Genomic DNA, 17,345 nt, shown 5'->3' on the forward strand with positions numbered 1-17,345 from the left:
TTCCTAAGGTCACACACAAGGAGGGAGTGACTGCATGGAATAAAACCAATTCTTAATCCGTGTCTTGAGACTGCCCTTCTCTATTGTTTTATAACAAGCCTTATTTCCACTATCACCCCTTCCAGAAATTCTGCTGTCAATACAGTCCTTTCTGTGGTAGCCACATTGTCTGGCAGTATCTATTAGGAAAGATGGAGGAGTTACTGGTGGTATGCTTTAGGGCTGCTGTGGCACTTGAGTGTGGTGGGGTCTTTCTGCTCCTAATCCATTGTATCAGCTCCTGGCAATTCAAGCCCTGTCTACTGAATTGCTGGGGGTGAAAGGTCAATGCATTAAGCATAGCAGATTAATACACTGCAGTAAATCCCAGAACCAGCACTTTAAGGAGCCAGTAATATTTCACACGTGATTGTTCTACCAATTGATTGCACCATCTTGTGAGTGCGTTGTGTGTGTGCATTTCTTTGACTCCATTTACGAGCTTTCCCAAGCTCCCCTGTTTAGTGGAGATTGCTGTGTCCCACACTGGTTGCACTTTGATCAGGGAAATTCAATACCTGAGGTCTGGGCTTTATAGGAAAGCAAGGTCCAGATTAAGGGAATTAGCCACAGTATATCACAACTAATAAAAGAGTGATTGAGCCCCACCACAGTGCTGCCCCAGGGGATGGGAGGAAAAAGGAGGGGGGCAGTTAGTGGAGGGGGAGGAAGACTTGCAGATAAAGCCATGTCCATAATTAAAAATGAATAAACCTGCTATCACATCATGCTCTTACCGTGCTAGCAACCAAAGCAACATCTTTTCGCAAAATGTTGCAGCTATAGCCTTTTCTTTCCTTTTTTCCTTTCCCATTTCTTCCTGTTGACCTTATCCATTCCCACATTTTCAGAGCAACTAAATGGCAAGTCTTTTTAGAAATCTTGTGGAGAAATAAATCACATATTTATGGACTGATGCTTATGTCCATTTCATGGCAGTGATTAAATAACTCAGGTCAGTAGGAGCTGCAGTTTCAGACACTTGATAAAAGCAGGAGTAGGAGCACCAACTATTGTGTAGATGCTGGGATTTCTCTCAATATAAGCCTTGAGAGTTTTGTAAAGGGCTGCCTATTGTTATTATAAAATCAATCTGAATCATCAATCTTTCTTTATCTGTACTGCTAAAGAAAAGGGAAAAAAAATCAAACCAGATCTGAGCATATAGTTTGCACTTTGACTAAGAAAGTTGCTGCAATCATTTTCTTGGAAGTTTTTCACAGTAATATGCCATGACAAAGTGTAACATCTGCATATCTAAATCAGGAGATCATAGGTTCTATTATTTTACAGACAGTGACTAAGGAAAGATTAGTGATAACTCTATCAGAGGGAATCACACTGCTTGAAAATCCAAATAATTCACATACAAAAAGATTTTATATCAACTGTCTTCATCAAGGCCGTAAGCTTCACTTTGTTCTAATTTCCTTGCCTGTTTTTTTTTTCCTGAGCTCTTAATGCAGACCAATTTGCCTGGAGTTTTTCTTAAAAGATATTTTTTTTAAAAGATATTTGCTTGTACTAGAAGTGGCAAAAAGAGTAGAAAAAGACCCAGCTCATAATGCCTGTGTCTCATTTGTCTTACACATCTGGGGCTGGGTACACTGTACAGTTGTATACAAACAGCCTTGATTTGTTTCCCAAACTGTGCACTTGATTTTTCATGTTCTTTGTCCATGATATTTGTTTGGAAATCAAATATAGAAGAATATGTAGTTTTATAGTATCTCTTTGCATTTAGAAGTCTGTTAATGTAATGATTCTGGTGCTTCCTAATTTGAATCTGCAAAATCATTTTTGCATACACCTAATCTGACCTGCCATGTGTTTTAGGAGTTTTCTTGGAGTCAAACACAGAGTTAAGTGCTTCACTGAGTCAGAGCCACAGCAATTTAAACTAGGCACATAATGAAAGGAAGAGTGTATTAACCATACTTAGAGCCTTGCAGAATTTTAGGGTTTCTGTGTGTTGGATAAACGTCAACATCCTCTCCAATAACAAATTCCTATCTTTTTTTTCTAAATCTTTTCATTTCAATACTCTTCAGCATTCCTGCATGAGCAATGGTGAACACTGAAGCCAATGGGAAGAGTGTGTTGAACTAAATGCATATTTGATCAGGTTCCTAGAATCCATTTTCACCTATTATTTTTTATTACTGTTTATTATTATGATATAAAGTAGATGGCTACCTAAAGAGTTATTCTGTCTAATTAGGCTGGTCTGCCTGAAATCCTCATTCATTCTCCAGATAATGAATTTTCAGGCAAATGGCACAACAATATTGATTAATCACAGTAACTCTTGACAGTGTTTCTTGAAACACCTGACCAAGCACAGTACTTTAAAAGCATGGGCAAGTTTGTTTTTTTGGTCCCCTTGTGGTTGCCAATTAAATTTCCTCCAAGTTTTCAGAGCTACATAAAGAAATTTTCTTCCAGGATGAGGATTTCCTGCTTTCTAACACTTCTGTTTTCCTTAAGACCAGGAATCTTCATGCCAAAGCACACATTCGTGCTTGTAGCATTCTCTCTAAGCAAACCAGGCTCCCAGCCTCCTCAGCTTTGATATCATTACAAGAGGAGATTTAAAAAATTAACAGAAAAGAATATTTAATTCAAGTTCATTATGTTATGAAAAGGTATCATTAATTCAAGACAAATGGTTGGTTTACTTGAGCAGAAAATTTTGGTTAAATATCAGCTCCTAGAAAGATTTTTTTCCCTGATTGAGCCATCTTCCCACAATTGAGCCATCTCTTTGAATTGTCTGTCAAAAGTAAAATTATATATATTAGTTGAGACAGTGACAGCACTGAAATGTATTAAACTTGCCTGAGTATGAGCAAACCCACTTTCCTGTGGTAGCGAAGTTAAGCACTCAGGAATATACTATTTTATTTGAAATTAAAATGTAAATAAGGTGGAGAATTTCAGTTTAAAAACTTAAACCTAAACTTTGTGTCCTGTAAAGTATTATTAGATCATGTGCTTTTATGTAGTCTTTTACCTAGCAATAATTAAAGGCCAGCTTAAGCAATTTTGTGACAGCACAGCAAGTCTACCTTCTCTCACAAAAGATGCTCAGTACTGAGCAGTTTTTCTCTCCCTAATCCCCCACTGTCACCTGTGATTCTGTATTACTCATAATTTGTTCTGGTGTAGATTATCTGCTTTCATTATTTCATTATTCACCTGCCAAATAACAGGGGGAAAATATAAATCCCATTTTCTCTAAAAACCCCTCTAGCTGTCACATCAGATGATGCCTTTAACCCAGTGTCCTGTGCATGAATGGATCGTGGATCTGGGTATCAGTGGGACAAAGCTGTCAAGGGAAATCACATCAATAAACAAACAAACAAACAAACAAACAGGGAAACTTGTTTGAGAAACCCATTTTAAATCAAATGGGCAATCAATGCACCTAATGCAGTTCAGCTTTCCTTAGCATCTCCAGTCCAGTCCCTGGTACCCCTCCAAGCTACAGGTAGTATGAGCTTACTTCACAGTCCTGAAACTTTAACATTTTAATGAGGCAAAGTTTCGTCCCATAGAAGCTAAATTCTACCAGAAATGCCTAGGTAAGAGCCAAATATTGAAAATCTTTATGTACACAGTAATCTCTTTTCATACAATACTGCCATACAGCTATGAAATTGATTTCTTTCAGAAGAAAACAAGAGAGCAGCACCCTTTAGCTCTTAGTTAAATATTAGATTAAATTACTTAAATGCAAAATTTATGGCATTCATTCAGTAGAGGATTCAGACTATTTTTTAGCTGCTTTGTTACTTTTTCCAATCCATGAACAATTTACATGGTGAGGGATTAACTACCACTTCTTTAGGCATTTATTCCTGCTTCTATTCAATTGAATGATAAAATTCTGATAGATTTGAACAATGAAGAATCAAGGCTGATAAAAGGTCTACTGAAGATTCCCATCGACCCCCATAGTCTTTGCAGCAGGATTCCACCTGAGTGTTAACTTGAAGCAGCTCAGTGGAGTTATTTAGAATAACCCAAAACAAGTCTGTTACTGTAACTTGAGCCTGTTTTATGAAGTGGCAGGAAAGGAGGACACTGTTGATGGGCAGAACTCAGGAAATTGATTAAACCCCTCAAAATCTCTCTTTTGAGATCCATCTCCACAAGCAGCGGATGAATGCTACAGGTGATGATGAAATGCCAGTGAGCAGGGCCAGCCCACATCAACTATTTCATGACTGCTTGCCAGACAAACAGATTGGTTGTCAGAGCAGCAGGAGAAATACTTGGACTGCCAGTAACCAGAAGTTGAAAATCTGGCAAGGCCAGTCTCTCCCTCTAATCCTAACACTCAGATGTTGACTTCTCATCCCCCCTGAGAATGTGATAAAATTCATATGAACTGCTTTTAAAGTAGTTAGATAGGTAGTAGCTAGGCATTAAAATATTTGTGTGAAGCTACCCTAAGCTCTGCCAAACAGAATGCACTTTGCTGTACAAAACCCATCCAGACAGGACATGAAAGTTTGGTGCTGTTATCTCCACATAGTCATGAAAGAGACTTTCATGAGACTTTCACATCCTGCTCAGTTAGCATATTCCCAATTCCAAGCAGACTGTACCTTCAGCTGTCCAATAGCATTTGTCTTTCATTTTGACACTTTTAATCCATTTATGTGAATATATGTCTTATAAAGAAATCCCTTCTGTCCTTATCATTTCATAGATAGGGACAAAATTATTTACTCAAAACACTCCAGTGGCAGAGCCAGCAGTTAATGCAGTTTCCTGACTCACTGCCCTTTTGCTGAACCACATTGTGCTAGTCTAACATTGCCCAATATCTGCAACCACATACAGTAGCCTGGTTATCAATCCCCCATTATCTGTAACAACATGTACTGTGGTTTTTGGCTCTTCTAAGAAATGAAAGATTAGCAAATATTAGGTGTAATTTTCTGATTTTGATTACTGTTGCCCTAAATGGATAGTATTATAGTTAGCACCTCCCCATCCTTCTGGTCCTACTCAATCATGTATTTTGAAACCATTTGCTAAATAAAACTTCACTCTACCAAGGAGTCTGGAGAGATTTTGACCCATACAGTGCTACTATTCTTCCTCTTTTTTTTTTTTTTTTTTTTTTAACAGTCCCTTATTAAAATAGGAATGTCTACTTCAGTCCAGATTATCAGAATGAATGCTATGTTCCTTTTACCTGCACTCCAGGTATTTTTTTCTGTATTTACAGAACACTGCAAACAGCTGTCACTGGGACAGCTCAATGCAGACCTTTTGTCCATACAAGAAGTGGATTTGTTCATCCTTTACTTGAGCTGGTACCACTTATCCTCCCTTTGTCACCATCTACCACAGTGCAGCGGGTGCTAATGTTCTATATGAACAGGTTCTGAATAAGCCCTTAGGCCTCCAGTTTTCCCTAAGGGACAAAGTGTAGAACACTCAGGGCTTGGAGGTGAGCAAAATGCTTTCCAGGACAGCTTTTTTGAAATCAAATGTACTGAGGAGTATTTTCTTTGAATGTGTTCTCGCAAGATACTCAGAATGTTTTCAGTGCTTCCTTACATAATGATGACAGTGTGCAAGCAGCTTCCTTGGCAATCACAGAATGGAAATCTTTGGTTTGGGAAGCTGACAAATATTAAACCTTAGAGATGACTATCGTTTTACTCTGGCAGCTTCTAGTTCTAGGCTGCCACATTTGGCATGGCTTCTCATCACCATTATGCTCTGGTAGACACAACACCTAACATTTTTTTTAGTCAGGCTGCTATGATGAAAAGCCTTTTCTACACAGTGATTCTGGCTGATCTCCTCTTGCCTGGGGTAATCCTAACAAATGAAGTGCTGCAGTCAGGAGTGAATGTCAGTATACACACGTTCAGAAAGGGCAAGTTTATTGCTAAAGATAACATGGAAATCACACAGCTAAGTCAGTGTCCAAGTGTGGTGATCCCCCCAGTATGGACTGTAACTGTACACCCAGGCACACAAAGCCTGCTATAACCTTCTGTTAATTTGTTTTCATCTGGTTTTGTAACTACTTGGCCCATGAGAACATGTGTATAGCCACAGATAAGTTTAAGATGTGTTTTTCCTATGATTCTGATGGCATGGATTGTTGTGAAGTTCTGGAGATCCCAGAAGAATCATTACAAAGGGTTGAAGGTTGTTTGACCTGAGCATCTTTGATCTTCTGGACAGGAGGCTAATTTGAACTGGAAACTGAAGTATAGGTGACTATGAAAGGGAGTGGTAGAGAGAGAAAAATACATCCTGCTTGGGATCCATGTACTTGGATTTGCCATGGTGCTGTGTAAACTAGAGAAATCCAGTTTTCCACTGTATAAATAAAGACTTCTCCTGGGGAAATCTGACCTGGCCTTCCATAGGCATGGAATGCCTTGAAGCAGCAATAGGAAGATGACAGAAAAGTCCAGCGAATAAAAAATTTAGATAGGTACCTAGCACCCCGAGAATTTCTGTGATTGCACATGGGACATCAGAGTATCTGGGCAAGCTTCAAAGCTGGGAAAGCATGGGACAAGTGCAAATTGGCCTTGTGCCCTCCCAAGTGGCACCATGTTCTCTGTCCCTACTGTGCTGTTGAGTGATGGCACTTCCACACAGTTTCCACACAAGTTGATTGGATAAGAGGGGGACTCTCACAGAAGTGAGTCCTCACTTCCATACTGAGATAAACTGAATGCTTACCCCTTCACTGTGATTCTGTGAAATTTTCCAGCAGGTACTCAGAAAAATATTTCACTGCCCTAAAGGCAGGTTCTTAATTTATTTCCTGCCCTGCACGGTGTCTCACTCTTGCTTGTGTTTTTCTCTTTATTTTGAGAGTAGGGGACTGGGTTTTTATGGTGGCCATGTTAATCGTATCCCTGGTGGTCACAAAGGAGTTTAATAAAAGGGGTGGGTGGCTGGGTTAATTATTTTTTCCATCTGTCTTAGGAGAAGAGTGTTTTAAATAAATACAGCTCTGTTGGAGCAGAGGGGTTGCAAGGGTAACGTTTTCTAGTTTCCCTTCCTTTGTCACCCCACTACCCTCCTTACCACCCCCCCCATTTATTTCCTGATGTGGACACAAGTGACTTAATATACTGTTATTTATTTGTTAAAGATGTCTCTTTCCAGCAGTAGCTTTCCTGCTGGGGAGATGAGTGTCTATAAAATATTTCCAAGGTGTACCTCCTTTAAAGATTTAGTGGGTTTCCCAATAGCACGATCCAAGTTCTGCTGCTGTAAAAGTTGCTGGCTGTTTATTTTTCAATATGTCTAAGATCCTGAATGATGGAACTAGAGGAAAGTTTTGTTCTTCCATGGTTTTTTGAGTCTGATTCTACTTTGAGTCTCAGTTCTGTACAGCAGCAGCGAACTGCCAAGCCAGCACTGAGCCCTATTTTGTTTAACAAGGCTCTGGTTTAGCTCAACTTTATACCATGCAGATTTGCTAAGTAGGATTGAGACCTTCATTTTAAACAACTTTGTGAACAGTTGCTGAGCAGGGAGGCTTGAAGTTAAACTCTGGGCTTGAAGGCTCTGGGCCACAGCTCTCAGCATCATCAGTTTTTTTAATGTTTCAAGACAAGTTATTTTTTTACTACACCAGCATCTATGGAGGAGACTAAATACAGTACATTCCTGCTGGGAAAAAAAAAAAGCCAGCAAGGACTTTTTTTCACCACTGAAACATTCATTTTTTAAGAACAGACTTTAATTTCTATTTTTTTGCTCAAAATGCAGTCTGCCATGCTTAGTGCTGTGTCCAGCACTTTTCTGCTTTTCTCACAGAAGTCAGTAGAATATACTACAAAAATATTCAAAATTCATAACTACTCAATATTCAGTCTGCCATGCTTAGTGCTGTGTCCAGCACCCTTCTGCTTTCCTCATAGAAGTCAGAAGAATATACTACATAAATACTGCATACTAAGAGTGTATATCCTCACAAATGCCATACAGTTTCTCTCCAATCCTATAGAATTAGGAATTACTACTGTAGTAATTGTGCAATGTATGTAACACAACCTTCATACACATACATTACAGTGGTGTCTGGTGGCCCAGACAAGTTTACCTGCCAACTTCAGGAGCAATTCTGTACAATATAATGTAATTTGCTTTTTATAACCTCCCTGTATTGCATCAGCCCTAAAGCTACAGGTGAAACCCCACCTTTGGATCCAATTTTTCCTTGGGAGTAACCCTCAAAACCAACAGATTGGAGGTATGAGGACACCAACCAACCCAGTGTCTCTTTTGAGTGAAAACTCCTTCCTATATGTGGTTTTGGTCCACGTTCTGGTTGTTCAGTGCTGGTGTTGTACCTGGTACAACGTTTAAGCCTGGAGTTTACATATTTAGGAGCTACCTGAAGCAGGAGAGCACTTGGGAACCTTCCAGAAGTAAGGAGCTCAGTGTGTTTCTCTGCTTCCCCCAGGTGGAGCTGTCTGTGCTGGCATGGTTCTGAGATGGGCACAGCCTCTGCTGAGCAGAAGTCTACTAGAGACTCAAGGAAGGAGGAATTCCCAGCTTGAGAAGTTGGTAGAACAAGACCAAGATGCCCGAGGTATGTGACTGGTCACTGTCTACTGTTCTGGGTGAGCTGTTTGTGAGACTCTGCCTGATATCTTTATTGAGCAAAAATGCCATTTTGCCATCATAGGATGGGCTCAGCATTCTCTGGGTTTATGCATTACTGCTGAAGGTGTTCCAAGAATATTTATGTTCACCACTTAGATGAACTAAGGAGGGACAGAGCTATGCAGTGAAGAGAGAGGGGGAACACTAAGAAAAATTGAGAGAAGAGTTGAAACATCACTAGAAAGAGGCAGACACTGACTTTAGTTCTTCTAAGCCTGGACTTACAGAGTTTGAGACAACACACAGGGCTCCTGCATCATCTCACGTTGTAAGACAAGGCTACTGTACTGCCTTGAGCCACAGGTCCACACCGGACAGTCGCTGAGTGTGGCTACTTGGGACATTAATCCCTTCCAGTTTGTGAAAAGTTGCAGAGAGGTTGCTTCTCCACTAGGTACAAGGGGAAGGAAGGAGTCTGGAGAGGGAGCAGAAGATAGCTTAGTAATGTAACTACTGAAAAGATGCAGTGGGATCTGCTATGGAGGAGCAGGGCTCAGTCCCCTGTGTAGATGACCTTGTGTTGAACACAAAGAATGCAGAAAAAGTAGAGAAGGCTTAGAAAATGGTTCTTATTTGACAACTTGATTGTCTAATCTCAGGAGGGCCCTGAAGAGAGATGAACCAGTGCATGATAAGAATTCAAGAGAGTGGGTGTTGGAAGCAGACTGACTGTTAGCCAGCAACGATGGACAGCTGTATAAAATCCTGAAGACAGATAATTGTAATCAAAATTCAGTCCCACAGAGACAATTAGTTATGTGAATACAAACCAGAGCACACATAACTGAATGGAAAAGAAATATTTCATTCCTGTATAAGACTGGAACAAAAGCTGTGAAAAATACATGAAGAGTATTCATATGTACCATGAATGAAATAATTATATTATATGAAACTTTTACATTTCAGGCATTATTCAACATCCTAACTATGTATACATCTACTCAGAGTGGCCTTATCTGCAAGATAAGAGTTTGGGATTTTACCCTTGTTCCAGATTTGGGGTTTTTTTTGCTTACACAAAACACTGGTGTGAAATTTGAGCATTCTGAAACATTCCTGGATTTAAAGCAGTGGAATCTGAAATCAGGACCTTCCCTTAGCTTTGGCATCACCTTTCTCATTTTGTTCTCATTGATTTCAGCAGCCTTGCATGTGTAATAAAGTAAACACGTCAAGATTTGGCCCATAGCAGGAGTCATAAATTATTTGTTTTTGAAGGCCTGATCCTTCATCCACTGATGTTAATACAGGAATTCGTATTTGACGTCATTTGGGAGGAACAGATCCCAAGGCATTTGTTCTCAGGCATATCAAAGCAACTATTTTGTATTGAAAGTAAATTAAAATGCAATATTCCTACATTTGCCAGGAGTGTAAATCTGAGCACCACAAATCAAATTAATTCTATATCTGTGTCCAATATTTCAAATGAAACCTGTGACAGTCAGACAAGTTGTCCGATAACTGATCTTTTAAAAACATCAGAGCAAGATTATTCAAAGTATTACTTCAAACTGCTTTTTAGTGGCGGAAGCACAAAATGGTCTAGATTTAAAGTTTAAGTACAGCAATTTAAATTGAAGTTTCTCTGTATTTTATCAAGGATGCTTGAGGACAGAATGTCACCTGAATGAGCTACTCCCTACACTAACCAGAAGGTGACTGGACAATTTATATCTGTGCCTTTACTGAAAGGAAGGCTGAAGAGTCATTTTTGTTGATGAGTCTTGCAACAACGTTATTATGTCGGAAAACAAGCTGTAAGAGAAAAAGAGGGAAAAATAATTCTAAATTATCTCTGATCATATCCAGCCTCAGAAGAATGCGAGGCTATCCAGGATAATTCTTGATGCATCATTTTTAAATCATTCCCTGTCTAGTTTAGCAACACAACCCCACCTCAGTTTTGTTCAGTTTTTTACAGAACAGTTCTGACACTGTAAGTTCACTATGTAGGGTTACAACCTTATTTTAGGAAGATATAATTCCTCTGCTTCTCATGCTAATACTTGGCTGTTTTAAATGATTGATATATTTTACTTGTTGTGGAAGTCTTAGAGTATTTGTGTGTACACACATACTACATATATATATATATAAAAGTAAATTAGTTTGTTTTCTGTTTTTCTGTAAAGTTTCTTTCTAGGGAAGGCAGCTATTTCTAGGTTTTTATAAGCTGATGGAACAGACTTGTCAAATAGTCTTTATGAGAGAAGAAACAGGAAGATGGCTTGGTTTGCAGACAGAGGGTTATTGGGCAATTACGTTTTTTATAGAGCTGTTGTAGGACAAATCACGGGCCTGCTTTTGCCTTTGATGCTACGAGGCAGACGGCCCAATAAAGATCAGAACAAGGGAGGGCAAAGGGGGTCAGGGACAGAGCCTTCCCTTGGGGTCCCGCTTCTGCCGCTCGCCTCAGAAACCAGACACCCCTTCCAGATGCACCATAGCTCCACTGTGACCCTCCTGATGGGCTGTGCAGGGAAGCTGGGAGTGCTCCAGGAAGTGTTCACCCTGCACAGCCAGCTCCAGGGTGCTGGGGAGAAAGCTGCCCTCTGTGGTGTCCCAGCACAGCCATGGACATGGTTTGCTCCCATGACTATAAACAGCCAATGTACAAGAAACTGTGTGTGGAAAAAAAGTCCAGCTTAACTTATGCAAAGTTGTATAGCTGGCAAAACTCTCCCTGCATTTGTCCCTTTCTTGATATCTATTCCTTTTCTACTGTCTGAACTCAACTTTCAGCCACTCTCTAACTTTTCCCAATTAGGAAGAATCCTCCTTGGGGTGAGTTGTCCTCTAAGTTTTTATTTTGTTTCACCTTCATCTGTAGCAGTTGGTACTGGGCCTGTAAAAGAATCTTGGCTTACATAAACTACAAGTTATTTGTCTATGCCAATTCTTTTATATATAAACAGTGCTTAGTAGAAAAGTATGTTTATTTTGATAATGGAGATTCATCATATGCCTGTGTAGGGGACACTGGGGAAATCTCATCTCTGGAGTGTTCCTAATCTCCAAACATTTCTGCTGTCATTTAGCAGTAATTCAGTTGGGCAGCTCATTCCAAATACAAAATAGATAAATAAAATTGGAAGAAAAAGTGGTTGCACATTTTAAATCATCTTTTCATCATTATTCAGAGCAGTGCATGATATGAACCTGAGATACTTCTGTTCTGCTTTATTTTCTTTTGGGACACTTTGATGGCATTAGTTAGGTAAAGACCATATCCACATAAAGGCTGTGAATTGTGCACTGGAGTTATCTTTGGGAATATCCTGCTCTGCTCTCAGGGAGTTGGTGACTGGGAAAAGTGTCTAAGCCCAGAACTGCATGGAAAGGAGCCCTGTACCTCCAATGCTTGACTGGCCAGAGCAATAAAATAAATACATATATAACAACACAGGTCCACCTAGGAAAGCTTGGGGCAGTAGATCTGTTAGAACCAAATTATTTCATACAGTCAAAATTGTGGCTCAGTTACTTGAGGCCGTTCCTGCACTGACACCTGGCACAGGCTTCCAAATTATCTCTTTTGATCACTTCCACCACATTTTTGCCTCACAAGGAAAGTGTGTTGTGTCCTGGATATTGGAGAGACCAGAGTGTACTAGGGGTGCTAGAATCACACAAGTAGATGCAGTGTACATTATGCCAGGGAAGATGGAAATACTCAGTGTGCAAGTAGCAGATTTTGACCCCTGACTTTCCCTGACAAAAGTATTGACCCCCTTGCATCCTCAGGCTATCACAAAATTAGCTGTTCAGAATGAACTGAACCTAGAAAAAGGATTTATTAAATACAAAATTGACTGACAGGGTGAAAGTTCTCTCCCCTTCCAGCATGCCACTGATCAACTTGAATAGCAACGGGAAAGAAAATGTGTTGTTTAATGAAACTCACCAGTGTTTGCTGTTTATTTGCTAAATGCTTGATCAGTTACAGAGAAAATAGAGCACTGTCAAATTCTTACTGGAATAGCAGTGTGATTAGCTAGGGAATACCTAAGAGAGATAAAGATGGATCAGTTTTGCCAGCTGTACTTCCTTTTACTGTTACTAGTTTTCCTGTTTGATAAACCTGGAAGCTTTCCCTTTCCTCCACTACCAGTCACAGTTAGGCTTTTTCCAAAGACATCTGCTGCTTGTTTTTTGAGGAGTTTTTCAAATGATTGTTGGTCTGTGGCTGTTTCCAAGTGTCTGCTATAAAACCAAAACATGACTAGCTGATGTTCATTGTTGTTATTCACAACTCAACATCAAAAATTAAGTCTCATTCTGCACTCTAACAGAGAGAGAGCTTTGAACCACAGCATTGGAATTGACAGCAGATTCAGAGCCCTGTATCAGGACTCTCTGCAAGATACACAGGACTCTAATTTCCATGCTTATAGGATTCCTAACTACTTCAAAATGTAAGACTTTATGGACAACTAATTAACATTTAGTGTATAAAAGAATAAAAGTTTAGAGCTCAGAAGGGCCTCCTTAACATGCACATTAGAAGTCTGAAAACCTAGAAGATGGCTTGGTACAGGGAATACATCTTTCCCTCCTAGAGCTGAGGAATCCATATGTAGCCCGTTGGCCGAGCAGCTGGTCCCTGACAATCAGAGAATTCCAGGAACAGTCCCTTAGGCCTCTTCCAGTAGAGTCACAGGCAAGAGCCAGACAGAAGCACCAAGCTCTGTGCCCGAGACATCTTGAAGACTTAAATAACTGCACATTCCCTGCCCTCCTCTCTGCCTCTGCCCCCCAGTCATATTTCACCTACCTTGGGAAATCTGCAGAATTTCACCTGTGACAGCTCTGCTGACAAACAGGGGAGATCAGAGCTTTCATCTGGGTGATGAACTGCCAGGCTGTCAGAAGAGCAGAGTATCTGTGCTGTGGTGAGACAGGTCAGGGCTGCTGCAGGGGCTCTGCATCCTGACCTTGGGAAGGCTCAGGGAGGGCTGGGCTGTACCTGCTCCTGCCTCTCAGGCTCTGCAGGACACTCATGGCATGTGTTCCCTCATAGGACACAGAGACAAACCAGAGACACCCCTGAGCATACACATGGCTCAGGGAATTGTCTGGGATCACACTCCATTCCTCAAATGAGGGCCTCCCACACTGAGGGATTAATTGGCAGGTAGATTCTAGAAACTGATGGTGAGGTAATTACATTAAATTAGATATTTTCATTTGAATACCTGACTGTGAAGCCATAGCATTATATTTCCCCAGCTGTTACACAGCACAATTTGATCAACCTGAATTTTGATACATTTTAAAAAGCACCAAGACTAGCAATTTGTTTTCCTGCATGGCACCATATACAGAAGAGAACTATGTGAGTATTTAAGGAATTTCTCAATATGTCCTCTTCCAGTTTCTCTGGATCTGGTCTTTGAAAAGAGAAGGATCTTGTCTGGACATTTTGCTATCTACTCACACACATGTGATCTGAGTTGGGAAAACCCTGCATGCTTGTGACTTCCTGGATAAGCCCAGAAAATTTGAACAGAAAAAGAATATAGAAACCCTGTTTCTGTTTGAAGTAAGCTGAACCCACATCTAATTCTCTGAGTGGCCTGAACAGTGTACTAAAGTCTTTCTTGTGCCTAGGCTAAATATTTTATTTTTAAAATGTAATAGAACTAAACCTGAGCATCAAAAAAATCTCTCTGTTCTGAAATATCCAACAGTCTTGTGTCAGTGCTTTAAGGAAGATGCAAGTTCCAGGGTTCAGTAAAGAAGGAAAAGAGAGCTTTTAAGCCACGTTATTAGTTCCAAGGATGAAGACTTGGATCAAGCTCTCAACTTTGTTTTAGCCCCTCCCTACAGCTGAAGTCTTCCATCATCTCAACATTAATTTCTGTCAACATGTGAGGAATTTTGCTGAGAAATTTTTCTATCTTAACACATTACAGATGCATTTTTCTGCAAACATCTTGACTGCAGGGTGGCAGTTTCAAAGCAGAGACGAGGAGGTAGGAAAGGTGGGTCTCACTGCAGTGAAAGCATGTTATGAGAACATTAGTCATCTAATCCCTAATTCCTGGGGGGACTGGGTTGGTACAAGATCACTTTATGCTTGCATTGTTTCATACAAGCTTTCTATTTGCATCTACTAATGACCATTATAACAGACAGGATGCTGGGATAGATTTAGCTGTGATCTAATCCAATCTGACTCCTTTTGTGTGATTTGATAGTGGCTCCAAGACACTGTCTCTCCAGTGAGAAGATTTACAAGGTTTACCCAATTCGAGTAGTCCCCATCAGTGGAGTTAGGGAACTGTGGTGCCTCTAAGTGCTTGACAGAAGGACAGTGACTGTTGATCTGAAGTGGGACTGAGAGGCCTCTCGAGGCAAGTGCCGCACTGAAGAGCAAGTGCTATCATCGTTCCCTTCTTGCTCCCTAAATTTAAGACGCTGAACTGTTAAGATCAGTTGCCTGAGGTCAGAATGTTTCTCGGTGCTATAACAGGATTCTCTTCTCCTGGGGAAAGTACCGTGTCAGACTAGTTAGTACCTCCTTGCTGCTGGCAATTTATTTCTAATGGCAGGAGCCGGAATTCCCCTTTTTCCACAGGAGACAAGGAAGACAGGAGGCTCTGGCTGTTTGTTGGGGTTTCTTGCCTTTTTAAAATACTGTTTAATACTTTCTAGATGTAGTTTTGCTCATTCTTAGCACAGTGTTGTGCTTCTACACCTATGTATGTTTTCTCCCACCCCCCCCAATTCCTTCAAGAAAGGAAAGTTCACAAGTCCCAAGAAAGTTCACAAGTGAATTGCAGCTTAGAGTGTGAATGCCAGGTTAGCTGGACCAGCAGTAAATTACAAAAAACCAGGATGCAGCCAAGTGTTGACTGCAGAGAGAATCTGTGACCAGTAGAAGTTAAATAGAGAGGGGAAGAAATCTCAGCATTGCTGGTTTGTGTCTTTAGATCACAGAACCGCCTCAATGAACTCTTAACTGCTTAAAATTTTAGAAATTTAGACTCTGCAATGTGTTTTGAGCCTCTGCTGCTCTGTTGGCATATAATACCTTTGCAGGACTGGCAGTAAGGGCTCAGGGGCAGATTACTGCATGGAGGGCTCTCTCTCATCACCCAGTCTTGTATGGAGCTCTCTGAAACTCTAGAGCCATGGTAACACAAGAAGAATACTGGAAAATAAGAGTAATACGAGTGTTTGTATGGTTCTACACTAATGCTGAAGCAGTCCCTGGAAGGATGGTATAGTTAAAATGGGATCATGTGCAGGTCAGTGTCAATGGCATAGTGTAGTCTTCTGTATCTGTCGTTGTATTGACAAAGGAACAAGAAAATCTGCTGAATATTATTTAAACGTTTTTTTAAATTTTTCTTTTCCAGTCACCTCTTGAATTTAGATCTTTCAAATTTCAGGTATGTTCCAAAAATTCTGCAGAACAGTGAAATATCATACTTACAGTGTTTGAGGTATCAAGAGGAAAGTGTGAAAATGCTTAAACTCTTCAATTATCTGCTTTTCCCCTAATCTCCCTCCGTCTTGCCAATGTAAATTACACCATATTAAACTCCCTCTTGCTGTGGGGGCAAAACTAAGTGCACAAGAGTGGGAAGGGAAGAGGAAGGGAAAGAATGTGAGATTTGTGCACTACAAAGTAAACAGTTCCAAAAAAGTCTAAAGTTTTATAGGAAATGCACAACACCGAGTCATCCATCTGCTGCCACCTGCCTGCTCAGAGCACGAAGGGGAATCTCTGGACACTCAATTTCATTTTGGGTTGTGTCACTAGACCCAGAAACTGATGGGAAGAAGATATAGGTAGAAGAACTTTAATCTTAAGTCAGCCCTCTTTATTCCCAACTAAAAGCATCAGAGAGGGGCTTTCCTCTTCTCTTTGTAGAAAGAGCAGAAATCCCGTTTCACCCTCCTGTTCAGAACTGCCTGCCTGTACCTGCTCCTTCTGCCTCTGCTGGTCTGCTCTGTGTTTGGAATGAAAGATTTTCCCTGCAAGCCCTGAACCTCTTCCCTGGCCTGTCAGGCTCTTATCAGCACAGGTTCCTCAGTGGGCCACAGTGATTTACTGTCCAAATAGTGCTGTTCTTTGTCAGAGATTGTGATCGAAAAGCCTTACTTTGCAGCTAATAAGAAACTCTTCTCTTTCCCTCATGTTTTTTTACCTTTCTTCAAATATTGTTTTACGAGCCCATTGCTTGCTATCTGCCTGACACAGAAGCTGTGCCTCAGGGCATCATTTTCTCACCTCTAAGCCAGAGGGTTGTTGCTTTGATGCTGGGTTTGAAGAGCTTGGAACAGCTCCACGCAGGGTATCTACCCTGTCTCCCCAGGGCAATCTGCTCAGGTGAGGAAAGTTGCCTTCATGGTTCACACTGGCATTCTGGGCATTGCTGTTTTGTTTTGTTTTTCCCTGGTACAAAAAAAAAAAAACATTTTATAAAGGGAGAGGGCTTGACATTTATCAGACGTTTGAAAATGGCAACATGAACATGAATGGGAAAATGCCTGTTATTCACTGCATGTTTCTCAGGTTAAACTTCAGATGCTTGGGCACTTTGTTCTTAAGAGGTTGAAGGAGCAATCAGGAAAGGGGATTCTGGGCTGCAGTATACTTCCAAAAAAGTAGGAAAAGA

General features: G+C 40.5%; 1 protein-coding gene across 1 annotated transcript in view; it reads left to right on the forward strand.

Annotated features, from left to right (window-relative positions):
- LOC306810308 (proline-rich extensin-like protein EPR1) overlaps nucleotides 1-17,345 on the forward strand; it is a gene marked incomplete at its 5' end in the record, with an annotated part of 46,162 nt that overhangs the window by 10,400 nt on the left and 18,417 nt on the right. The window contains one exon of the mRNA XM_079322737.1: nucleotides 8,507-8,635. Within this exon, the coding sequence (XP_079178863.1) occupies nucleotides 8,507-8,635 (129 nt within the window). The remainder of the gene's footprint in view (nucleotides 1-8,506; nucleotides 8,636-17,345) is intronic.

This window comes from Erithacus rubecula, assembly GCF_903797595.1.
Source record: "Erithacus rubecula genome assembly, chromosome: 19".
Classification (NCBI taxonomy): domain Eukaryota; kingdom Metazoa; phylum Chordata; class Aves; order Passeriformes; family Muscicapidae; genus Erithacus; species Erithacus rubecula.